The following is a 26556-nucleotide window of genomic DNA, read 5'->3' as shown; positions in this document are numbered from 1 at the left end:
TTAGCCACAGCTCCCAAGATGCAATAGAAAGGGCTTTTCGTCCTGGGAGGCAGAATACCTTGGAAGTCCGAAAGGCGCCAGTCATTCTCCACGGGTGCCCACTCAGCCTCATTTCTATCGCGCAGATACTGTGATTCGGCCCCCAAACACTTGCGCCTGCCTTTTGTTTTCTGCATGCTTCCATCAGCCCTTCTTCCTTGGCCACACACATCCTTGACTATCCAGGAAATCTGTGAGCTTGAGGGAGAGTTCCGCGCGGGGAATCAGATCTGCAGTCCAGGGTTAATCACTAGTTTGCTGTGGGCATTCTTTTTCTTTTCCTTACCCCACCGGAGGCTTTATAATAGCAGTTCTTTGGGCGCCGATAGTGTGCTTTCCCAGTATCTCAGCCTCCTATTTGGCTGGCATTACAGTGGCTGGAATCACAGGCTGCACCTGGCTAAGATTCACCTTTATCAGTAGCTCCATCCCCAATTATTTGAGATAAATAATATTTGTCCTGTAATGTGGGGGTGGGGGACAGTAAGATAAAAGCTAGAAAACTTTTCCAAGGTCACATAAATATTGACTGGCCAAAGCAGGGATTCATACCAGGAAGTCTGACACCCATCTTAGCTACTCGCTACCCTGCCTTTTACTCAGAGAAGAAATAACCACCATGGCCGTCTTTCCCTAAAGTGAAGTTCAGGTAACTTGTAAAAGTACATTATTTTTGTCCTCTCTCCATCACCAGCTTGGCAGCGAATCAATTAGGAAGGGGTCCTTGCATGGGCATTTTGGCCTCAGGTAGATTCATGAGGCTTTTCTTTGGCTCACTCTACAAAGTTCAGGTTGCACATGAACTAACGCTGAAAAAGGCCAAACATTCTTTCCAAAGAAAGATCCATTCTTTATTCTCACTGTCTATAGATAACGTAATGAAGCCCAAAAATCTTACACCTGGAATTTGAACTTAAGTGCTGTTTGGTTTCTGTTTCCAGTCAGTTCTCTCCATCCCCTGTCGTTTTTGCTGCAACTTTCACTGTTTCCAGGGTGTTTCAGGTTTTTGCAGGTGTTCTTCCAAAATGCCCTTGTGGAAAAAGAGAATCTTTATGAGGCCCAGCTCAAAGGTCACTTCAGAGCCTTCCCAGTGCTGTGTAATCTCTCCTAGCTCCCTACCTCTGTATAGAGTTCTATTACAGCATCGGTAGTGGTGTTGAAATTACTGTTTACTTAAAAGTCAGTGAACTTTGCAAGAACTGTGGCTAAATGCTTTAGTCCCAGAGGTTCTCACCAGGCTTCGGGTAGAGTATGTTGTAAATTGTGCCAAATAGTCATTGTTTTAGGACTTTTTTAAAAACATATTTTTTTTAAAAAATATTTTTTTAGTTGTAGGTGGACACAATACCTTTATTTATTTATTTTTATGTGGTGCTAAGGATCGAACCCAGGGCCTCGCACATGCTAGTCGAGTGCTCTACCACTGAGCCACGTCCCCAGCCCTAAAAACATATTTTTAATATGTTCTCATTAGTTATACTTGACAGTAGAATGCATTTTGACACATTGTACACAAATGGAGTACAGCTTCTCCTTCCTCTACCTGAATATGGTGCAGAGTTGTTTTAGGTCCAATGTTCTATAGAATCTTCAAGTTTTTGGCAGCTCCAAGATGCTTCCCCACCCCCACCCCCCCTTTGTAAGGTAGGGGGCAGGTTGTCTCTCCCTATGTTGCCCAGGCTCTCCTGGAACTTGAGATACTCCTCAGCCTCCCAATTGACTGGCATTACAGTGGCTGGGATCACAGGTATGCAACGCTGCACCTGACTAAGATTCACTTTTACCAGGAGATGAGAAGCAACATGGTATAACAGTGTAATGATGGAACCTAGGCTCAGAAAGATTTGGAATCCAGGTCTGTTAAAACCAAGTCCCTGATTACTTCCAGAAAAACGTATGGGAAATTCCTCCCCATGGCAAGGCAATGCTGGGGATCAAACCCAGGGCCTTATGCATACTAGACAAACACTCTACAAGTCTGGAAATGTCCTGAAGGGGCAACATATAAATCAGGCCCTGATGGGTTTCCATAGGAAGTAGGTGTTACAGACCAGATAATCTAGTAAAAGCTGAGTGTGGTGGTGCAGGCCTGTAATCCCAGCTCCTTGGGGAGGCTGAGGCAGGAGGATCCAAGTTTGAGGCCAGCCACAATAACTTTCAGACCCTGTCTCAAAATGAAAGATCAAAGGCTGGGTGTGGTGGGGCAGTCCTGAAATCCCAGCAGCTCCAGAGGCTGAGACAGGAGGATGGTGAGTTCAAAGCCAGCTTCATCAAAAAGCGAGGCACTGGGGGCTGGGGTTGTGGCTCAGAGGTAGAGTGCTTGCCTAGCATGCATGAGGCACTGGGTTTGATACCCAGCTACCACATAAAAATAAAGATATTGTGTCCACCTATAATTAAAAATTTAAAACAAAACAAACAAACAAACAAGCCAGGTGCTAAGCAACTCAGTGAAACCCTGTTTCTAAATAAAATACAAAATAGGGCTGGGGAGTTGCTCAGTGGTTAAGTGCCCCTGAGTTCAATCTGCCCTTACCGCCCCTCCCCCTAAACAAAAGAAAAATCAGGACAGCTGGGGATGCATTTCAGTGGCATCCCCCTCCCAAACAAAAGTCATTTTCTCCTATTAAGCAATATATATGCACAATGTTAGCACCTGCTAGACTTAGGGAACCAGTTGGCAGTGGACTTGATTATAGTAAAACAAAACAGATCTTGCAGGTTTTGCTGAGCAGGAACTCAGGCCAGTACTGCCAGGTAGTACTTTTCCAAGACTTATTTGGGCATGGTGTAGATTATTGGTGGGAGCACTTGCCTAGCATGAGAGTCCCTGGGTTCAATCTCCAGCGCAGAAAACAACAACAAAAAAATGTTGGCAACTAATCACTTTATCTGCCATTCAGAATCTTCCTTGTGAGTTCAATCAATTTTCTGGTTGCTTGATTGTAATCTCTGCTTTAGGAATTGATCTAAACCAAAGGGAGGAATTTGTGAACTTTTAACAGTCTTAAAAGAAGTGTAGAGTGGTGCTGAATTTGGAGTGGTCAGAATACTTTAGGTTGCATTTTCTGGGATTTCTTTAAACTACAGTGACAGAACACAGATCAGTGATTGCTTGGGGTGGTGTAAGAAGCAGAAATTCCCAAGGGGCATGCTTTAGTCAGCTTTTTTGTTGCTGTGACTAAATGACCTGACCAGCACAACGGTAGTGGAAGAAAAGTTTACTTGAGGGCTCAGAGTTTCAGAGGTCTTAGTCCACGGAAGGCCAGCCTCTATTCCTGGGGCTTGAGGTGAGACAGAACATCATGGTGGAAGAATGTGGCAGAGGGAAGCAGCTCACATCACCATGAAGCAAGAGAGCGAACTCCACTCTCCAGGTACAAAATATATGCCCCCAGAGCCACACCCCTAAAGCCCACCTCCTTCAACCACAATTTACCAGCCTTCAGCAATCAGTTAATCCCTCATGGGATTAAATCACTGATTGGGTTAAAGCTCTCACAACCCAATCATTTCTCCTCTGAAACTTCTTGCATTGTCTTACACGTGAGCCTTTGGAGGACGCCACATCTAAACTGGGCACATAAAAATTTTTAGAAATTATGGATATGGGGGGAGGTCATGGAGGTGTTTATCTTGATTGTACTGATGGTTTCATGAGCACAAGTATCTCTTGTCAAATCACACACTTTAAATGTACAATTTATGAGTTCATTAAATTTCAATAAAGCCAATTAAATATAGTTGGAGCAGGTTGGTGTCTTTTTTGAGCTATATCTCCTAAGCTCAAGCTTTTCTCCTGTCTGAGCCTCTGAGGAGATTCACCTATACATGCATACCATTTCACCCAAGTTGGTATAATTCTTATTTCCACTGCTGAGTTACAAATGAGAACGTATTCTCCTTGTTCACTTCTAGGATCACTCAAACCAAAGAAGACGATTTAGAACTTTGCAACAGGTTTTTATTTTTGCTTTATATCTATTACAGTGTTTGTTTGAAACCTAAAGAAATACATTTTCTCTTCAAATTTGGATGTGTATATAAATATCATTTGTCTGGGCTCAGCACACTCAATGCCATGGTTTCTTGGCCTATGTCTGCTCTGAAATTATGAAGCTTTTTCTGTCTACCCAGGGGCCCTGAGAATGTGGAAAATGGCCAGAGTTTACAGTTCTTAGAAAAATAAAAGCAAATGAGTTTTTTGGAAAGAAAAACAGGAGGGTCCTTAGCTAGAAACCCAAGCTGTACCTTAGGGGTTATCTTTTTGTTGGGTGGCTGAGACCTCATGTCCCCTTCCCTTGTTTTGTAAGGCAGTTCCCACAAAAGCTGGCTAAAAAAGCCAATACCCAAAACTTGGGCCTGAGGGTTTACATAGTGTGGGCTCTTTAAGAACATACAGAGTCAGAGATTCCCACAGTCTCAGGATCTGAGCTCCAACTTCTTTCAGAGACCTGAGCATGGCTTCCAGGTTTCTCTAAATCAGTGCTGAAAAGTGAATCTACACAAACAGGCAGGGCTAGTGTGTAACAGAAGGATTCTGGTATGTGCTAATGTGGGCATCAGAAGTCATGCTGGCCCAAAAGTAGGCAGTAGGCCTAAGTCCCTGTAGAGAAACCACACAAACCTTTCTCCCAGGGTGTTTCTGGGCCCTCAAATTTAATTCTGCTGCTTTTTTCAGTGCCAGCTTTGGTCCTGCATGTAGTTCAGACCTGAAGCAAAATTCCCTCTCAGAGGAAAATGAGTTTTACTTCACAGATTTGGTTGTTCTTGACATCAAATTCTTCTGTTGTCTTGGTATTGGTGTTTTACTGGGGTCAGAACTCAGGAGTTCATACCACCAGCCCTTTTTTGGTCTTTGAGACAGGGTCCCTTTAAGTTGCCCAGGCTGGACTCAAATTTGAGATCCTCCTGCTTCAGCCTCCACTGCACCCAGCTTTTGCTATGGTCTTATTCAGGGGTGGGGCTAGCGGATAGATAATAGGATGACTACATCATTTACAAAGGTGTTGGCCACAGAACAGCTAATGCACACCCATTCACAGATCCATTCATACAGTGCCCAAATCTCAGCTTGTTTAACAAAACAATCAATCCAAAAGGTAAAATACTGGACAAGGTTGGTCTAGAATGTGCAATCTTAAATGGCCTTGAGAAATCAACAGTCTTAGCCTTACCCTCAATACCAAGGTGTTACTACCTGGAAGAATCTGCTGGTGGTTATGAGCATTTCCTTTGGTTCAGTGCACTAAATCTTGCACCCTTCTCCAGCCTTCCAGGGAACCCTCAGCTAGCCTGTCCTTCCTCTTGAATCTCTGTGGAGTGCCTAGAGCAACTTGGAGAAACTGGCTCCCTGCCTTCAACAGAAAATCTAGAATCTGAACCCACAAAATGAATCTACTGAGGGATTGCAAGACAATGGATACAAAGTTGAGTGAGCCTAGGGGAAAAGAGATGAGGCCTGAACAAAAGAGCTGGGGCCTTCAAAGAGGGGCACATGGGGTGATTTCCATGGGTAGTTTCCTGCTTTCCAGGCAGGTAGACATGAGAAAATGAAAATACAGTACAGTCTGCTGAACAGTTTTCATTTTGAACTGGTTTGGCTTGAGAGAAACAGAGTCTGTGCCTAAGAGTCCTTTTCCTCTCCCTTAACTAAGAACAATAGCAGCTATAATCTGTGCAGTTTAGCTTTCTGGGACATGGCTTCCAGGGCAAAGAGGGTTGAAGCAGTAGATCTCCCCAGGTAAGGGGAAATCCCAACGGTCTCTGAAAGCTGAAGTTACCTGCTCCTTGGAAGGTTCATTTATGCCCAGAGACCCAAGTAACCAGGCTGGCAAGCTGAGGGTGGAACCCATATGGTTCTGTCAGAAAGCTGCAGCCATTATGAAGTCCAGACAGGGATGGCTGGCAACTGAAGACAGACTTCTAAGACCATACACCCTATACCAGAAAAGATTTGGGGATGGGATGCCTAGAGGGGTTGGCAATAAAGAATAGCTGGCATTATTCAAAATAGTATCTGAATACATGGACTAAGATCTTAAAATGGATATATGAACCATGTGCCAACATACAAGGATTCCAAAAACATGGCTTGGCTTTTCTAGCTTCTACAGTGGTCTGGGGAGCCCCTTCATCCTGGTAATAACATTCAGAAATTTGAAAGAAAGTTTTGCCCTCACTTATGTCAAGGGCTAGAGTCCAGATGGGGGTTGTCCACAAGGAGTGGCTCTCTAAAGATGACCAAAGGAGAGGAGGAGATACAAAAGATGATGTAACTGCTTCTGTGGATAGAAAGGAAGACTAAGGAGAAAACATGGTTCAGGGAAGACACAAGGCGCTTAGAGTTCACTTTTCTCTGAAATCTGTCCTCGAGTTGTGCCCCCAATAGAATTCAGCCTTTGAAGTCTTTGGAGAAAACTGGTTTTAAGCAGGAGACAGATGACCAACAAAGTCTTCATCTGGTACAGAAGAATCCAGATCCGAAGCTAAAATAAATTTGAAGGAACAGTTGGGAAAGCAGGACATTTATGTCTCACAATAAGACTGTAGCTTCGACGCCAAGGACTTAACCGTTGAGAGGTACAAAGTAGATCCTACTAAAATTGCTCTGCCCTTTGGACAAAGCCAACGGTGGTGGTAGGCTTTTCTTTCTTTCTTTTGTGGTGCTGGGGATTGAACCCAGGGCCTTGTGCATGTAAGGCAAGTACTCTACGACTGGTAGGCTTTTCTGTTAACTATAGAACAGTTTTGTAATGGAGGCAGCAGGGTAAATGGAAAAGGTCCTGCCTTTTGCCTTCCTAGGAGATTGGGGGTTGGCAGCAATTTTTGCTAAGCTGATGAATGATATCTGCCTCAAAGCAGTATAACATTGGTATAATTTTTTCCGTATCAACTACCAACCCTAAACCACCTTTCTCTAGAGTGAGACCTCAAAGATAGAAGCCAAGGACAAATTCAACACCAATGGTTGACAATAAGAACCTGAACTTTAGATCTATAAGCAGAGGGGTATAGTGTTTTACCTGAGCCAAAAGGGGATAAGAAGTGCAGTGCCGGGCAGGACACTTCTGACTAACCACAGTGAGGATGCAGGGGCAGGGCAGATTGTACCATCAGCACCATAGCTGGTCTACACTAAGCTGACAACTTCCTACACCCCCAACCTCAACAGCCAGGGATTACTATCATGTATTCAGGAAAGTCACTGAGGCACTGCACTAGCTTTACTCTGAGAGAAAGAAAAGGCATGTGTATTAAAATTGTCACAAAGAAGGGCAAACTCAAACCACATACAAGGATCCCAAACAGGGAAGGTTACAACAGATCTCACACACACACACAAAAAAAATAAGGCTGCTAAGTTTCTATGATAATAGGAGAGGCAGCCATGTGTGGACAATAGCCTTTATTGATTTTGAAAAGGTAAGACTACTTTCTGGATTTCCTGATGGTAGACTTCACCAGCCTTGAGGCTGTCTTTGCTCTTTTTAGGTACTGGGACAATCAAACCATACTGACCTGCTTTATAAAGGTTCTAGAGCTGAGGGCTGGTCCCAGCTGGTGGCCCAGACTATAACCAGAGAGGAAAAGGACCAAGTTCAGACCTTCTACATGGGAGAGCCTCCACATTTCTTTTTTTTTGGTCTTTCTTACAGTATATTCCTACTCACAGAAGTTACAGACAGTTCCTCCTAAGACCAATTAAGATTGACCTACCTAATTATATAGAATATAAAAAAATACAGAACATTTTAACATTCTCTCCTTTGGAAGTAAAATATACATGATCCAACTATGGAAGAGGAAGAAGAAAGGCTAAGGGCAGGGATCCCTGACTATCCCAATACATGACACTCTCACTCCAATCTCCTCTGCAACTTATGGGTCACCAGAGCAAGGACTTTCTCCTCAGGAGAAAGGAAGGACCACAGCCCCCTGTCTTGAGCTTAGAAGAAAATACAGTCACCTCAGAGGTTCACTCAACTCTGAGGGGAATTTTCAAGTAAACAAATGAAGTTGGGTTGCACCATTCAGAAGGTGGGTAGGAAACATGGGGGTCAGTAGCTACACAGGAGAAGCCCTGTCTGAAGGCCTGTGCTCCTTCCCTCTACTCCCACTGTGTACTTGCCCCAGGGGAGTGAGGGGGTCTCCCAAATTAAAGAGGTCTGGGCAAATGTTCAGAGGAGAGAGGGGCCTATATCTCATGATGGCCTCCCCATCAGCCTCTAGTCCCAGACAATGCTGGCAGCTGGGATTCCTAAAATCAGGAACTCATGGTCTTAGGAAGAGCAACCTTAATACAAGAAAAATGTGCAAAAGAAAAAAAAATTAAATAACTCAATCCAAGCATATAAGATTAATATTCTGTCAGAGCAAGAACACTTTGTTTTGGATTTCTCCCTTCCCCTCCCACCTCCCACCTCTGGAATATTCCATCTGCTCAAGTACCCAAGATAAGAATTACACAGATAAGGGCAGAGGACTGGGAAAGATGAAGGAAGATAAAAGGAAGGAAGTCACCACTAAGATAAAAAAAAAAAAAAAAAAAAAGGTGCAAAATGATTACCTCAGTCCTCCTTTGTCTACCCCTGGGCTCATGGGTTAAAGACATGTGTGCAGCCAAAATATAGTGTAAGGAAGAAAAACCCAACACGTCCCCTTCTTGTCACAAAACCCAAATGTGAGCCTCAGATGGTTCTGTCAGTCCAGAGGGTGCTCCCTCCAGGGAAGGGGGCGGAGCAGGTCAAGAGCACAGTCTCCAGGGCAGCAGGTGTGTGGTGGCTGATGGTGGGGGGGCTGTTTTCCCGCCCACCAGAGGGCTGCTCCTCTGCTGGTTGGTGGTGCTTCCCATTCCCTCCCCTCCCCGGAGGCAGACATTATAGCTGGAAGCCCTCCATGGGGGCCTCAGGCTGCTGGAAGATGAACTGCTGTTGCGTTTCATCCACTTGGGGAGCCAGGCTGCTATCATCATCTTCTACACCAAAGTAGTGCTCAATAAGATCGAAGGCCTTCTGGTAGATCTCCTGGTTCTCGTGGCTCTGGAGAAACTCAATTTTATCCAAGCCTATGGTGGCAGGAAGGAAGGAGGGAGAGGGAAGTATAAGTACTTTTCTTTGGGTCTACGAACATTTGTGAACTTTTCCTTCATGAGGCATTTAATGTTAACAAACACAAAAAGATATGATTGCTCTTTAACCTAAAAGAGTCAAGCTCTCTTGCCCAAACTACAGAATCCCATAGGAATGAGACCAAAATATCACTTAAAAACCAGATATTCTAGTCCTGATTCTGCTTTAAACTAGATTGGGCAAATCATTATTTGCTTCTCTTATCATGGATGCATGATGAGTCAATCCAGCACTCTTATGGGAATGTACTAGAAATTCTGCTGGAAACACATACCTTCTAGCTCCTGGTACTATTATCAGTTTTGGATCTTTATCTTCCCATCTGTACCACACCTACTTATCAGGTGGAGCCAATAAGAAAAAGAAATTATCTACTGCTCCCCAGAGGGAGAAGGGACTGGTGGGATAAAACCCTGGATTTGATGGGGCTGTAGCTGTGGCTCAGTGGCAGAGCACTTGCCTAGCACATGTGAGGCACTGGGTTTGATCCTTAGAAACAAATATAAATAAAATAAAGGTATTTTGTCCACCTGCAACTAAAAAAAAATTTAAAAAAAAAACACAAAAAAACCCCAACAACAATTAAATGAAACTCTGGATTTGAAACATGATACAGATCTTAGCTCTATCCCGTTACTTAGTACATGCCTGCTTCTTTGGGAATATCTGAAACCCTGTGGATGGCAGAACTTGGCTAGCATAGGAGTTCTTCACTGGTTTTGGATACAGACAAGGCTCACGTAAGCTATCGATGCTTGCTAACCCCTCTCCCCCTCAACATACATATTTGTCTTTGGCTTTGGAGGCCTACAGTCCCAGGTTCTAACTTAGAATCTTTCCACTTAAGGGAGAGGTGAGGTCAGAAAAAGGGAACATACCATAGGCTTCTTCAATGAGGCCACAGTAGGGATTGACCCCTGAGCCACTGCGCTTGCCCTCTTGCTCTCCAAGCCGAAGAATGTTCTCTAGTCCATTGAGGGCCACTTGCACAATCTTTGAATCCATCACAGTCAGCAAGTCACACAGCGGTTTGATACAGCCCAGTGACACCAGGTACCTAGGGGCCAGAGATGAGGCAAGTTTAAAATTAGGGCAGAGCAAGTGAAGTGCTGGGCAAGTGTTTGTCTTGTGGGTTTCTGTCATACATGTCAACATTCTCAGCAATCTACACCCCGCCCCCTTTTTTCTGGATAGCATGTTTTTGTTTATTTTTATGTGGGGCTAAGGATTGAACCCAGTGCCTCACATGGGCTAGGCAAGCACTCTTCCACTGAGCTACAGCCCCAGTGCCCAGCAATCCACACTTACTGAGTTATCCATCCCTTCTCTGAGTCATCCATCTCTCTATCCTGCCAGTTATTGGTCTAGTTCATTTTGTCTAGTTCATTTAGGTGTATGAATAATGGAAACTACACTGATTTCAGATAGGGGAAGGATGGTTGTATCTCTGCCAAAGGTTTCTATTCTCAGGGAGGGAAAAGAGGCACTATAAGTCATGGTCTATAGGAATCTATTCCAAATTCCATTATCACTGTAGCAGCTTACCATTTAAAACTTATTGCAGCTGCACCTAGCGGCAAAACTATCCTAGTAAAAGCAGTTTATAGGATATTTGTAAACTATAAGCAAAGAAGAAGAAAACACATATCATTCAAGAGAGGAATATAATACCTGATCTGCTCAGGGGTTCCTCCTGATGTGGCATTGGTGATGGCCCAGGCTGCTTCTTTCCTTGTACGAAATTCTGCTTTCTGAAGGATTTCAATCAACACAGGGAAGATGTTTGCATCTATGACAGCCTTGAAAGAGAATTGAGGAAAGGGGCATGCAGGGAGATAGTCAGCTCAAGGAGAGAAAGCAAATCCAGCTAAAAAATGAGTTAAGAATTAGGTATCATCCTCTGCCTAGGAGATCTTTGTTTTCCCACATATGAGATAACCTAGCTTCCACTACACAGGATCTTTGACCAATAAATAGCACACTGACTACAATTTCTGGGTTTACTTATTATTATTATTATTATTTGCAGGGGAAGGTTGCTGGGATCTAATACAAGATTTTGTGCATGCTAGGCAGGAGGACCACTGCTGAGCTCCACTCCTAGGACCTTGAACCCAATTTCTAAAAGAAAAAACATTCTTTTTCTGGAAGTAAAAAACCCAGTTTTCCATATCTTGATGCATCCCCAGATCCCTCAATTTCTCTGTTTGTTCTACCTGTATTTGAGCCCTGTTGCCAGCAGTGATATTTGAAATGGTCCAGCAAGCTTCCTTCCGGATTGACTCCTTGGAGCTGCTCAGCAAATGAAGGAGGCAAGGGAGGGCTGAACAGTTAAGAATGACCTAGAACACGTAAGAATAGAAAATGGAACAAAAATCAGATATTTGAACTTAATAAAAATTAAAAAGGTTGTGTACGGAGACTTATAAACAAGCTAGACACAGTGGTGCATACCTGTAATCCCGGCTACTTGGGAAGCTGGGGCAGAAGGATTTGCAAATTCATGGCCATTTTGGGCAACTTAGGCAATTTTTGCCTCAAAATAAAAAATAAAAAGGGCTGGGAATGTAGCACACAGTGATTGAGTGAGTGTCCCTGGGTTTAATCCCCAGTACCAAAACAACCACAGAGAGAAAATACTTATCTGATAATTAATATCCAGTACAAAAAAGAACTTACAACTAAATAACAAAATAACCTCCTAAATAACCAATTAAAAAATAAAAGTGGGGCTGGGATTGTAGCTCAGTGGTAGAGTACTTGCCTAGCATGTGTGAGACCCTGGGTTTGATCCCCAGCAGTATATAAAACTAAATAAACAAAATAAAGGTATTATATCCATCTACAACTAAAAATATGAAAAAGAAATAAAAATGAAAGTGGTGGTGTATGCTTCCAACCCCAGTAACTTGGGAGGCTGAGGTAAGACTGCTAGTTTGAGGCCAACCTCAGCACATTTAGTGAGAACCTCAGCAACTTAGCAAAAACCTGTCTCAAAATAAAAAATAAAAAGGACTAAATATATAGATCAGTGGTAAAGCACCCTTAGGGTCAACCCCCAAGTACCTCCCCAAAAGAACAACAAAAAAGGCAAAGGAGGGCTGGGGTTGTTGCTCAGCAGTAGAGCGCTCACCTAGCAAGTGCGAGGCCCTTGGTTTGATCCTCAGCACCACATAAAAATAAATAAATAAAGATTATATTGTGTTCAACTTAAAAAAAAATGGCAAAAGGACTTGAATAGACTTCTCTCCAAGAAAGATATTTAGATGGTCAAATAAGCACACAAAAAGATGCTCAACATCACTAATTAGGGACATGCAAATCTAGCCACAATGAGATATCACTTTATACCCATTAGGATAGTTGTTATAAAAACAACAAAAAACCCCAGAAATAACAAGTGTTGGAAGGATGTAGAAAAGCTGGTACACACTGGAATCTGGAATACAAAATGATGTAGCAGCTAAAAAAGCAATATGATGGTTCCTCAAAAAAATTAAACATAGATGGGTGTAGTGCTCCATGCTCATAATCCTAGCTATTCAGGAGGCTGAAGCAGCAGGATCAAGACCAAACTGGGCATTTAGTGAGACTCTCTCTCAAAAAATTAAAAGGACGGGAATGTAATACAGAGAGAGTACTCCTGGGCACAATCCCTAGCATTGCAAAACAAACAAACAAACAATAAATATGAAACATAAAACCATCCAATAATTACACTGGTGGGTGTATACCCACAGAAGCAAAAACATGAACCTGAACAAATATTTGTACAATAATAATGTTTGTAACAGCATTATTCATAGAAGCTTCAAGGGTAGAAACAACCCAAATGTCCACAGACAATGGATTTGAAAAATGTAGTATATACATATAATGGAATATTATTTCACCTTACAAAGGAAATTGACACGTGGTACATGGATGAACCCGGAAGGAGTAACTTATTATGCTAAGTGAAATAATCCAAACAAAATAAATTCCATTTATATGAGGTAGTTACAGAAGTCAAAGTCACACAGACAGTAGAATGGTGGTTACTAGAGTACAGACGATAGAAGAATGGGGAGTTATTGTGTAATGGGTATAGAGTTTCAGTCTGAGATAATGAAAAGTTCTATAGATGGATGGTAGTGATGACTGAATAACAATGTGACTATATTTAATGTCACTGAACTATATACTTGGAAATGGCTAAAATAATAAATTTTGTTATATTTTAATGTTTGAGTACAGCATGCAAATACGTGGATGCACATACCTACATCTCACACACATACACAAAATGATTTAGAAAATGAGGGTATGGGTGTTGAGTGAGAGATTCCTTACTTATAAAATCAAAAAGGTCTGGAGATGTGGATCAGTGGTTAAGCAAACCTGGGTTCAATCCCCAGTATCATTAAAAAAAAAAGAAAGGAATCCCACAAAATTATGCCAACTATAAGAATACCCATATCTTTTTTTTTTTTTGACGGCGAAGTACCAGGGATTGAACTTGGGCACTCAATCACTGACCCACATCCCCAGCCCTATTTTGTATCTTATTTAGAGACAGGGTCTCACTGAGTTGCTTAGTGCCTTGCCATTGCTAAAGCTGGCTTTTTTTTTTTTAAATATTTTTTCGTTGTAGTTGACACATATTTTTTTATTTTATTTACTTATTTTTATGTGGTGCTGAGGATCGAACCCAGGGCCCCGTATGTGCTAGGCGAGTGCTCTGCCGCTGAGCCACAACCCCAACCCCTAAAGCTGGCTTTGAACTTGCGATTCTCCTCTCTCAGCCTTTGGAGCCTCTGTGGAATACCTATACCTCTAGCCAGGGGAAACTGGCTACTGTGTCCTCACTGGAGAGGTTATTATTTATTTATTTATTTATTTATTTAGGCATTGGGGATTAAACACAGGGGCACCACTGAGCTACATTCCCAATTCTTTATTTACTGAGACAGATTCTCACTAAATTACTTAAGGCAGGGGCTGGGTTTGCAGCTCAGTGGCAGAGCACTTACCTCACACATGTGAGGTACTGAGTTCGATTCTCAGCACCACATAAAAATAAACAAAATAAAGAAATTGTGTCCATCTATAACTAAATTTTTTTTTTTTTTTAAAAATCACTTAAGGCAGAAGAAGTTGCTGAGGCAGCCCTCAAATTTATGATTCTCCTGTTTCAGCCTCCAGAGTCACTGGGATTATAGGCATGTACCATCATGACCACCTAGAGGTTATTTTTTTGAAACGAGATCTCACTATGTTGCCCAGGGTAGTCCCAAACTCAGGCTTGGGTTGAGGATGTAGCCCAGTTAGAGTACTTGCCTATATGGCAAGGCCCTGGATTCAATCCCTAGTACCAGAAAAACAACAACAAAACAAAATTAAAGAAAGAATAGTGTAATGATGTCAAACTCCTGGGCTGAAGCAATTCTCCTGTCCCAGCTTCTACAGTCAGTGGGATTATACCCACGCCTGGCTTGGTGCTTATATTAACATGAGGTAATGTCAATGGGTTCTTAAAGGTCTAGGATAGAGGGGTGTAGGTTTCCATATCTCAAAAGGATCACAGCTCAGACTTAACGACTTTATAATATCCCACTCAGTGCAGTTATTGTATTTTGTTTTCTTTCACAAGAACTAATTGGATGATGATGATCAGATTCTGATTTGTAGAAGAAATGAAGAAACCAATCGACTGTGATTATATAGTGCTGGCAGAGCTGGAATTGTTTTACTCAAGACTATGCTTTCTCTGCTATGCCATGCCACCTTCCATCAGGCAGGAAAGCATTGTATGCTCTCCCATAGCTGGCCTGAATTGACTGAGGATGTAGTTCAGTGGTAGAGTACCTGCCCAGCACATAAGAGACCCTAGATTCAATCCCTAGAACCACCAAAAAAAAAAACCTCCAAAAACAAAAAACCAAAATATTATAATTAGTTTTAGTTAGGATACTAGACATTCCTTTTCCTTACCTGGGTCTGGATGTCATCCCCAGTGACAATGTTACCCACAGCTCTCAGGGCAGGAGAAGCCACTTTGTTATCGTTGTGCCTACAGAGGAGAAGATCTGATCAGTGGAGAGCCAGCATACCATATTCAGCACTGCTGACCACCAGGGCTGGCAACAGCCTCATGCCTCCACACCTGAGTAGGACAACAAAGTGCTAGCTGCAGCTCTTTGGCATGAGCTTGGAGAACCTTTGGGAACCTTTACCCTGAAACCACTCACATCAAAAGCTCTACCAATCTCCGGCAGACTCCAGAGTCTATGACTGCTTGGATCTTCTCATTGGGGCCATCAGACAGGTAAGAGAGAGCCCAGCAAGCATCTGCCAGTAAGTCTGAGTCACTGCTGAAGAGTAGGCGAGACAGTACAGGCAAACAAGGAGAGACCTGTTGGAAGCAGAGTGAGAAGGACTCACACGGGGACAGGGTTACATCAGTTCTATTACTAACACTAACATTGCTAACCCCTGCCCCAAGAAGTAATTCTAGATCCTGGGGAATCTCTATTATTAAACCTCAGGCCTACTTTTCACTTTTACCATCTAGGCATGCAAGATCACCTACTTTACTAACAACTGACTCCTGAGATTTGAGACTCAAAGGGAAACCTAAAGACGTTAAAAACTCCACATGATGAATCAACTATCCTCAGGGACTGAGAAGCAGCTCTCTCACCTTTGCGAACTCTGGGGGTGGATTCTTCCCTCGGCAGAGATTTGACAGGGCCCAGACTGCATTCCGTGTCATTGTCAGTCGTGTGGACTTGGTGAGGAGTCTGAAGGAAAGAGCAAAGCCAGATCCTAAGCACTGATGCCCTGGCATAGATGCTCAAATCCCAGAGGAAGGGGGAAAATCCAATCAGACCCTAAGACTCTAGCAGCTACTTTCTCATAGAACTAAACTAAAAGAGTAATTTGGCTGGCTTCTGCAGAGCACCAGCTGTGGCTAGTTAACACCATAGATAACAGGGACCAAATAGAGGACAGACTTTAAGTAAGCCTGAAAGATTTTAAGTAAAACTCATTGTGCCCCTAAGTCTGTGCACAATTCCTGTACAAAGAGTAGGAGGGTGTTAGGCAGTAATGGAATGATTTCTTATCACTTTCCATTCTCAAGAAAGTGACACTGGTAGTCTATGAGCAAGAGAAGTTCATTCATATCTTTTGGTTTAGATGTAGTTTACTCTAATATGGGGTGGAGAAGGGAATGAGAGAGGGGCTTAGATGACTTTTCATGGGGCCTTTGATCTATGATTTACAACAAAATTATCCAATGTATCTATGAATAACCCTACAGCAAATCAATACATTTTAGAGAAGGTTGGATTTATTTTCTCCTTGGTTCAATGAAGCAGATATGACAAACATAAGGTTCTATAGAATTACGAGGTTAAGGAACATGGCATTCCTTAACACAGACCAGAGGCAAAAGTTTCTTAGTCTCAAAATATATCTTTTATGTAAAGTAAAATATAAAATTTTTGAGGATCGGAATGCACTTCTAAGGTTTTTGTATTTATCTGTTATCTTTAGAGATCAAGTAAATTGTTCCCAAATGACCTGGCACAAGGCCATCTATAGATGCCCCAGGTGCAAATAATTTTAATTACTCACGTTAACAAAGGATTAAGGATGGAACAGTTCAAGACGTAATCTCGGCAAATGGAACTATCTCCAGCTATGTTTCCTAGAGCCCAGACTGCCTGAAAAGGGGATAATAAAACTGTCATCAACAGAGCCTGGTACCTTCTGTAATAACCTTGCATTCAGTCCTGCAGAATACCCAGTAGGCTGAGAACAATGTCAATCAAGGCCTGAGACATACTAAACAAGCTCAGGAAACCTCCCTGTGAAAGTCCTTATTGAGCACATGTTCTACAAGGAATTTTCCCTTAGGAAGTCATGGTTCAGTAGAGGAAGACAATACTGCTGTCTCCAGAGAAACCAAATCCAGAACCCAACCCACCATCCTGACACCCCAGGAAAATAAGTGACCAGAAAGTTGCATTCTAATAGCCATCCTGGAAGCCAATTCTATACATAGCAACGGAGGAAAGATCCCATTAACTACTCTTCCATTTCCATTCAACTAGCAAAAATTCAGTGAGGGAAATGGAAGTTCTTTTTACTTTTGATACTAGAGATTGAAGCCAGTGGTGCTTAACTACTGAGCCACATTCCCAGACCATTTTATTTTGGGATGGTCTCACTAAACTGCTTAGAGCCTTGCTAAATTGCTGAGGCTGGTTTTGAATTTGTGATCCTCTGGCCTCAGCCTCCTAAATCGCTGGGATTACAGGCTTGAGCCACTATGCTCAGCCTGGAAGTCCTACCTATATCTCCATAATCTGTGAGTACTGAATTACTGTTGTGTCTCTTCCAACATTACTTCTGACACAAAATATATGGAATTCTTCCCACACTAACAATTATCTGACTCTATGTGTCCAATAATTTCATTCTGACACTAACTCTTGAAGTTAGCAAATGCCACAGGTCAGTTCCAGAAGACGCCCCCCACTTCAGATACCAGTCACAAGCCCTAGGGACCACCTGTACTTCTGACTGATCAACTATAAAACTGGGGATTCCTACATTTCTTTCTCAGATTTGATAATTAACTAGAATGACACAGAGAATTCAAGAAAACATCACATTTACCCAGTTTATAATAAAAGATAAGGCTCAGGAACAGCCAAATGGAAGAGATGCATGGGGAAAGGTATGGAGTAGGAGAGAGTGGAGATGCAAAGCCTCCGTGCCCTCTGACACTTTTCTAGCACATGGATGTGCTTGCCAACCCAGGAAGTTCCATTGTTCAAGAGTTCTTATAATCCCATCTCCAGACTCCTTCATACCACTTCCTGGGGATATGTGTGGGAGGTGGGGTTGAGTTCCCACCCTTTAATCCTACATTTCGTCTTTCTGGTGACCAAAATCATCTGAAGGCTACCAAGAGGTTCCCCTCTAAGTCACTCATCGCATATATTCAGGTGTGTTCCAAAGGAGCTCTATAAGCAACAAAAGATGTTTATCACTCAGAAAATTCCCACCAATTTAAGAGCACTACACCAAGAACTGGGACAAAGATACACACACACACTTTTTATATTATTGATGCCATTAAGAATTTAACCAAATGTGAGCATTACCTGTTCCTGTACATCCTCAAAGTCCGAGTTAAGCAGCTCTATAAAAATGGGAACAGCCCCTGCTTCAATGACAATTTTGGTCTGCTGAGAGGTTCCAGAGGCAATGTTTGTTAGAGCCCAGGCAGCTTCAAACTGAAAGTGAGATTAAGCCATGATTGAGAGGTCTGAGCCTACCAGATGGTTCAAAACACTAAGCCTCTTGCCCATAAGTGAAAACAAAATCAAACACAAGTCTCTCCCTTCCCCACTTTAAATTGGGGGAAGAGCACTGATATGACACTGACACATGGTAAAGATGGAACTGGGCTTAAACGGGCTTTATTTAATCCTGCACCACCATACCACCATGGGTCACTTTGAAGTACATATACACTGGGAAATGCTTAAATCTAGCTAATGTGAGGCTAATGTTACCTCACATTAGCTAAGTTTAAGAGAATTTTTTTTTCCTACTAGGGTTCAGACCCAGGATCTCATGCATGCTAATTAAGTATTCTATCATGAGTATGTCTCCAGCCCTTTTTATTTTTGGCTCTCTTCTTTGAAGCCAAGACCTCTGAGGGAAACTGACAATTCCCTTAAATGTTTCTTCATATTACTATTGTCTATTTCCTGAGAGATGCAGAAACATCTCACTGTAATTTCTTGGATGAAGGGCTTTCATCTGGTCATGCATTCCCCTAGGCTTTACCTGTAATGTACAATTCTCATTCCTCTTCAGAAACTCTACAAACCGATCAACTACTCCTGGAGTGTTGATAACTTCATCTATTGGTGGACTAGGTTCTGAAAGAGTTAAGAGGGGGAAAGATGAAAAGTAAGGAGAGGCTTTGGCTAATCTGTTTACTCGGGTGAATTCACAGTCTTTCTTAGATATTTCTGACCACCCTTACAAACATTCCCAAATACTCTTTTGGTAAGATTGTTTTAAAAATACCTTCTCATTTCTGAACTGCATAATATAGGTGTCATGCTGAAGCATAAAATCATTCCTAATTTAGATATGCTTACTTTGATCTACTGAATGAATGAATGTAAGTGCAAAATGATAAGGGAAAGAGGAAAGTCCAAAGGATGAGCACATTTCCCTTCTAAGACCAGTAGTCTTTTCTTGGGAGGAATGCTTAATATACTGGAGTAAGAAGTATTTTTCCTATCATACATCATATATATACATACTATTATTAGTTTTTTTTCCTTTGGTACTGGGGCAGGCTGCCCCCACCTTTTTTTTTGTGAGGGTGGGGGTAATGAAGATTATAGGCATGTACCACTGTGTGCCCAGCTCACCAACCAATATTTTTTAAAATATATTTTTAGATGTTGATGGACCTTTATTTTATTCATTTATTTATATGCAGTGCTAAGAATCGAACCCAGTGCCTCACACATGCTAGGCAAGCGCTCTACCACAGAGTCACAATCCCAGCTCACACAACAAATTCTTTTAGAGTAACTATGTGCCATGCAGTTCTATACTAGTGAACAAAACCCAAAGTCTCTACCTTCACAGAACTTACATCCTAGTGGGGAAGAGAGTTTCTCTTATTAGAAGAAGTATATTTGGGCTGGGATTGTGGCTCAGCAGTAGAGGGCTTGCCTAGCGCATTCGGGGCCCTGGGTTCGATCCTTAGCACCACCACATAAAAATATATAAATAAAGGTACTGTGTCCAACAAAAACTAAAAAATAAATATTAAAAATGGAAGTACATTTACCCTCTGCGTCTGTATATCCAACCAAATGTCTGTCAAAAATATTTGCAAACCCTGGGATATGGTTCAGTGGTAGAGCACCATAAATTTGATCCCCAGTACCAAAAGGGAAAAAAAAAAATCTATATAGACTTTTCCCTGTTTGTCATTATTTCCTAGATAATGTAACAGTTATTTACATAGCATTTACACTGTATTAGGTATTTAATAATCTGGGGATGAACCTAGTATACCAGAGGATAGGTATAGGTTAATACTATGCTATTTTATGTAAGAAATCCCAATTGCCTGTAGAGATTGAGGGGGGGAAAAAAGAAGGACATAAGTAAGGAGATTAAAAACTGCTGAGTATAGGGGATAGCTTGACATTTTTAGATAGAAGTAAAGGGTGAAATAAAAATGTAGGTAGGGGGCTGGGGTTGTAGCTCAGTGGTACAGCGTTTGCCTTGCAAGCATGAGGCCCTGGGTTTGATCCTCAGAACCACATAAAATAAACATGAAGATATTATGTCCACCTATAATTAAAAAAATAAATATTGAAAAAAAAAAAGAGAGATGCCAAAGCCAGAAGGGTTAGAGCAGAATAATCAAGAGGCAGAACAGTTGATACTAGTGAAAGGAAAGAAGCTAAATCATATAGCGTTTCTTCAAAAATGACTGACTTTATACCTTTGGAGAGCAGTTTCCGGAATTTCTGTGTGGTTGCTAATTGCAAGTCAGAATCATCAGAAAAGAGCATCTCCACCATCTCTCTTGTGATCACACTCTCCTAGAATATAAAACAAGTTTAGGACTTTGCAAACCAACACCAGAACCAAATGTGAACACAGATATAAACACACTTTTTTTTTTTCTTTTGGTACTAGGAATTGAACTCAGGGGCACTTGACCACTGAGCCACATACCCAGTCCTATTTTGTATTTTATTTGCCTCCTGTCTCAGCCTCCCGAGCCGTTGGGATTATAGGCATACGCCACCACACCCGGCTGTGAGCACACACTCTTGCTTGGCATCCTTCTTTATAAAATTTTAGGGTAAGAGGATGGCATAGTAGCTTAGGAGAAAGCGTTCGTTTAACCCATGGCTGCTTCAAGTTGGAACATTTAGAAGTGATTCCTAATCTCTGAAGCAAAAAATGGCTTCTCTTATGTTTCCTCAGGTGTTTCTATCAGAGATAAATCCTTTTTGACTCTTTAAACTGACCAGGTGGAGCATGCCTGTAACCCCAGTGACTTGGGAGGCTGAGACAGGAGGATTGCGAGTTCAAAGCCAGTCTCAGCAAAAAGCGAGGCGCTAAGCAACTCAGTGAGACCCTGTCTCTAAATAAAATACAAAATAGGGCCGGGGATGTGGTTCAATGGTCAAGTACCCCTGAGTTCAATCCCCAGTACCAAAAAAAAAAGCCAAAAAACAAAAACAAACCCTGACCATCTATAAAATGGCCCATGGAAGAAAGAGCTTAGCATTATTGGCAAAGCTACTAAATGACATGAACCATCCAATTTCTATTCTGTAGAAGCAAATATGTCCCTGGTCTGCATCAGGCACATACAAGGGCCTTACCCCAGTTGTAGAGCTCACATAGGAGTCCATGAGGAGACTATCAAACATGGCGGCTTCTTCATTAATCAGCTCCACATTTCTTCGTTTAAAAAGCTAAAAGTAAAGTGAAGAAAAATGGTAAGACACTCATTGAAACAAACCAAATCAAAACACCAATAATCCAATGTTAAATTATGGCATAACTAACAAGCAAATGGTAAAGTAACTGAGAAAAGGATGCCAAGCTTTAAATACTGACATGGAATAATACCACAAAAAAGCTTTATTCTTTCTTTTATTTAAACCATTATTTTATTTATTTATCCTGATGTGGTGCTGAGGATCGAACCCAGGATCTCACATGTGCTAGGTGTGCACTCTACTGCTAAGCCACAACCTCAGCCCTACATATAGCTTTATTTTTATGTTACATCAATAGAATTGTTCACTTTTCAAAAAAATTTTTTTTACTGCCTGGCCTGGTGGCAGACACATATAATTTCAGTGGCTCAGGAAGCTGAGGCAGGAGGATCTCGAGTTCAAAGCCAGCCTCAGCAACTTAGCAAGGCCCTAAGCAACTCAGAGACACCTTGTCTCTAAATAAAATATAAAAAAGGGTGGGGATGGGGCTTAGTCAGTGGCTAGCACCCCTGGGTTCAATTCCTGGCAATTAAAAAAAAAAAAAAAGTTGGTTCTGGGTATTGAACCTGAGATATATTAACCATTGAATCATATCCCTAGATCTTTTCAAATTTTTATTTTGAAATAGGTTCTCACTAAATTGCTGAGGCTGACTTTGAACTTGTGATCCTCCTGCCTCAGGCTTCTGGGCTGCTAGGATTACAGGCATGTGCCACCACACCTGGCTAATTGTTCACATTTTTTCTTTTTTAAGTTGTAGTTGGACACAATATCTTTATTTTTAAATTTATTTTTATGTAGTGCTGAGGATTGAACCCAGAGCCTTGCACCGTGCTAGGCGAGAGCTCTGCTGCTGAGCCACAACCCCAACCAGTTTACATTTTTATAAGCAAACAGAACAAAACAAAAAACAAATAACGCTATTTCTTTGCCTTTTATATAAAAGATGATAGGTATGAAAGATTTTGAAGGCGCTGGGTCTGGTGATGCTTGCTTGTAATCCCAGCAACTCAGGAAGCTAAAGCAGAGAGATTGCCAAGTTTGAAGACAGCCTCAGCGACTTAGTAGGACCAACTCTGTCTAGAAACAATAAAAATAAATAAAAGAACAAAAAGTGCTAGGGATATAGCTCAATGGTAGAGTGCCCCTGGTTTCAATTCCCAGTATTGGAGGTGAGGGGACAAAGGGCTTTGAAGGAAAGGAATAACAGTATAGCAAGAAGGTGGGCAAAAGCAGGTTAGGTAACTAAATCTAGATCTAAGCAAGGCATCAATGTGGCAGTGGTAAGGTAAAGCAATAGTATAGTCTCAGTCTGAGGGACACTTACAAAGAATAAACTCAAGTAGAAGACAGCCCAGAATGGCTGATAAGCCTCTTAAAGGACGAGTCTGGGAGCTGGGCCTTCAAGGACACTGACCCTACACTGACAGCAGTGTGACAAAGACAAGGGGCACATGGAGGTATAACTTGAAGGCTAAAAGACACAAATTAGGGATTGGTTCTCCCTTTCTTAAAGCTTCCAACACTTCTTCACAAAAGCAGACTGGAAGGTGGATACTGTTTTGCACACCTGTCATCCCACTGACTGAATGCTGAGGAAGAACACCACAAGTTTAAGGCTATAAGGCCAGCTTAAGCAACTAACTTAGTGACATGTCTTAAAAAAAAAAAAAGAAAGAAATTAAAAGGGCTAGGAATGACTGGCCCACTAAGTGGCTAAGCTAAACATTCCTAAGGGAAAGTTGAGTGTCAAGGTAAAGGCTAACCATAGCGATTAAACTGTTTCCCTGATAAAATGTTTGAGAATATTCTGGTTAACCCACTTGCTGCTCGCGCTTCTGCTTCCGGAGCTGAATGCCCTCTTCCTCTCTTCTTCGCCTCATTTCCTCGGGGTTCAAGGCATTGTTCTTATAGCTCTTCATTCGATAATTGTCTTTTCCTGGGCTCGCCATGGTCTCTAGAAAGGAAAATATAAACACAGTGTCAAAGACTCTCAAGTAGACAGCATTTCTTTTTCACTGTGCTCTTGTTCCTAACCATGCTCTATCCTCCCCTATTCCAGTAGGACCAATGCTTCTCAGGGAGGCCCAATAATCCAATAACTGTACCTAAAATCTCCTGTGCCATGCCTACAAACATGGCAGGTGAACACATACTCAACAGTCTCCTTTAATCATAATAAGCTTGTTACATAGGTGGTATCACAGCAATTGGTATACATATAGTAGTTAAAAAGGTATGGGCCCAGGGACCAGATTGTCTGGGTTCAAATCCTGGTTCTTCAACTTGTTAGTCGAGCAACCTGAACAAATTCCTTTAATCTTTTTCCTTCAGGATCTTCTTCTTCTTCTTCTTTTTTTTTTTTTTTTTTGGGGGGGGGGGGTGCCAGGGAATCAAACCCAGGGCCTTGTGCAGACAAGGCAAGCACTCTACCAACTGAGCGCTATCCCCAGCCCAGGATCTTCTCTTTAAAACAGGGTCGCAACTGGGTACAGTGGTACACAGCTGAAATCCCAGCAGCTTAGGAGGCTGAGGCAGAAAGATAGCAAGTTTGAAGCCAGCCTCAACAACTTAGTGAGGGCTTAAGCAACTTAGTGAGACCCTGTCTCAAAATAAGAAATAAAAAGAGTTGTGGATGTAATTCAGTTGGTTAAGTGTCATTGGGTTCAATCCCTGGTATAAACAAACAAACAAAAAACAGGATCATGATCGTTCCTATTTTACTGAGTTATTACAGGCTGAGTACTCCTTACCCTAAATACTTAAGATCAAAAGTGCTTGGGATTTCAAATTTTCAATGCTCAACCTGTATAAGGATTAAACAGTTTAATGCATGTGAAATGGGCTGGGGATATTGCTCAGTGGTAGCACTTGCCTAGCATGGACAAGGCTCATGGTTCAATCCCTGGCACTGAAAAAAAAAAATGTTGACTGTGAGTACTTCTCAGAACAATGCCAGGGCAAATGATCACAAGTTATGATCAAGCCATTCCACAAAAAAGAAAAGAGCCATATGATTTGCCCAATAAACTCAGATATTACCAAGCAAAATAATACAATACATATCTGCAAACCTATCACCCAACCTAAGAACATTACCAATATGCTTAAAATTAGTCGTCCTGGGCTCTTCCCCTATTCTAGAATCCCTCATCTCCAACAACAACAACAACAAAGCCCCGTTATCATGAATTTTTATCATTTTTACTTTTGTCTTTGCTATTAATCACACATATATATGTCCTTAAACAATCTGTTTTGTCTTCTGAAAGTGATTTCACCCCCATTTTCTGGGTTTCTAAGATTCACTCATGTTTCTGCATGTAGCTATATTTCATTATTTTTTCCTATTTTATTATTTCACAGTTTAACTATATCACACTTTATCTATTTTTCTGTGGGTCTTTTCCCTCTAGCTCTTTCCTGTTACAAATCTATGGGGAATGCTGGGCGCAGTGGCACATGCCTGTAATCCCAGTGGCTTGAGAGACCGAGACAGGAGAATCGCAAGTTCAAAGCCAACCTCTGCAATTGCAAGGCACTAAGCAACTCAGTGAGACCCCGTCTCTAATGAGTTCAATCCCCAGTACCAAAACAACAACAACAACAACAACAAAAAAAACCCACGAATCTATGGGGAAGCTACTGAGGAATCAGTGATAGATACATTTTCTGAAATTCTAAATTTTGGGGGTAAGGATAGTACTGAAGATTGAATTCAGTGTCATTCTACCACTGAGCTACCTACATCCCCTGCCCTTTTTATTTTTTTTAGACAGGGTGTCACAAAATTGCTGAGGCCAGGGCTCAGGATATAGCTAAGTTGATAGAGTGCCTGCCTCTCATGCACAAGGCCTTGGGTTCAATCCCCAGAACCCCCACCCCCACACACACACTGATCTTCCTGAGTTGCTGGATTAATTATAGGTGTGCACTACCACACCCGCACACTCAGCTGAAATTCTGCTTAAAAGCTAAAATTGGATTATTGGCAAATACTGACTCATTTTATGAAAATCCCTAATATCCAAGCCTGAATAACCATAGTTTGTCTGATATTCATTCTTCCAAGTAAAAATAGTGTAAAAAAAAAAAATGTCAGAGGGCTGGGGTTGTGGCTCAGCCGAGCATTCATCTAGCAAGTGCAAGGTCCAGGGTTCAATCCTCAGCATCACATAAAAATAAGTAAAATAAAGGTATGGCATCCAACTACAACTAAAAAGTAAATATTAAAAAAAAAAAGATTCATTAAAAAAAGGGGGGAGGAGGCTGGGGAGGTGGCTCAGTGGCAGAGCACATGTGGCAGAGCACATGTGGCCTTGCAATGTGAGGCACTGGGTTCGATCCTCAGCACCACTTAAAAATAAATAAACAATAATAACAACAAAAATAATAATTTAAAAAATTAAAAAATAATTATTATTTTATTTTTTTTAAAAAAGGTCAGACTGGAGTTGTGGCTCATTGGTAAAAGTGCTTGCCTGGCATGTGTGGGGCACTGGATTTGATTCTCAGCACTGCATATAAATAAGTGAATAAAATAAAGGTTCATCAACAACTAAAAATAAATACTTAAAAAAAAAAAGGCTAGTTTAGCTAGGTTCAGTGATGCATGCCTATAATCCCATTGGCTCTGGAGGCTGAGGCAGGAGGATTGGGAGTTCAAAGCCAACCTCAGCAATTTATCAAGGTCCTAAGCAACTCATCGAGACCCTGTCTCTAATAAAATATACAGCTAAGAAAAGGGGCTAGAAATGTGTTTCAGTGGTTAAGCTTCCCTGGGATCAATCACCAGTACCCTCCCTCCCCCCATCAAGTCTAGTTTATAG

At 41.7% G+C, this 26556-nt stretch overlaps 1 protein-coding gene across 1 annotated transcript in view; it reads right to left on the bottom strand.

Annotated features, from left to right (window-relative positions):
- Window positions 1-3981: 3981 nt before the first annotated feature.
- Window positions 3982-26556, bottom strand: part of Kpna6 (karyopherin subunit alpha 6) — a 59416-nt gene continuing 36841 nt past the window's right edge. Inside the window, exons 2-14 of the mRNA XM_027937055.2 lie at window positions 23551-23684; window positions 21608-21700; window positions 20713-20812; window positions 19020-19114; window positions 18329-18460; window positions 16791-16879; window positions 15853-15952; window positions 15401-15564; window positions 15144-15222; window positions 11387-11512; window positions 10842-10969; window positions 10049-10227; window positions 3982-9106 (exon numbers count right to left, since the gene is read on the bottom strand). Coding sequence (XP_027792856.1) covers window positions 8919-9106; window positions 10049-10227; window positions 10842-10969; window positions 11387-11512; window positions 15144-15222; window positions 15401-15564; window positions 15853-15952; window positions 16791-16879; window positions 18329-18460; window positions 19020-19114; window positions 20713-20812; window positions 21608-21700; window positions 23551-23684 — 1607 coding nt within the window. The 3' untranslated portion in view covers window positions 3982-8918. The remainder of the gene's footprint in view (window positions 9107-10048; window positions 10228-10841; window positions 10970-11386; window positions 11513-15143; window positions 15223-15400; window positions 15565-15852; window positions 15953-16790; window positions 16880-18328; window positions 18461-19019; window positions 19115-20712; window positions 20813-21607; window positions 21701-23550; window positions 23685-26556) is intronic.

Source organism: Marmota flaviventris, chromosome 10 (assembly GCF_047511675.1).
Source record: "Marmota flaviventris isolate mMarFla1 chromosome 10, mMarFla1.hap1, whole genome shotgun sequence".
Taxonomy (NCBI): Eukaryota; Metazoa; Chordata; class Mammalia; order Rodentia; family Sciuridae; genus Marmota; species Marmota flaviventris.
Note: the sequence above shows the minus strand (reverse complement) of the source record. Positions and strands in the feature narration are given on the sequence as shown.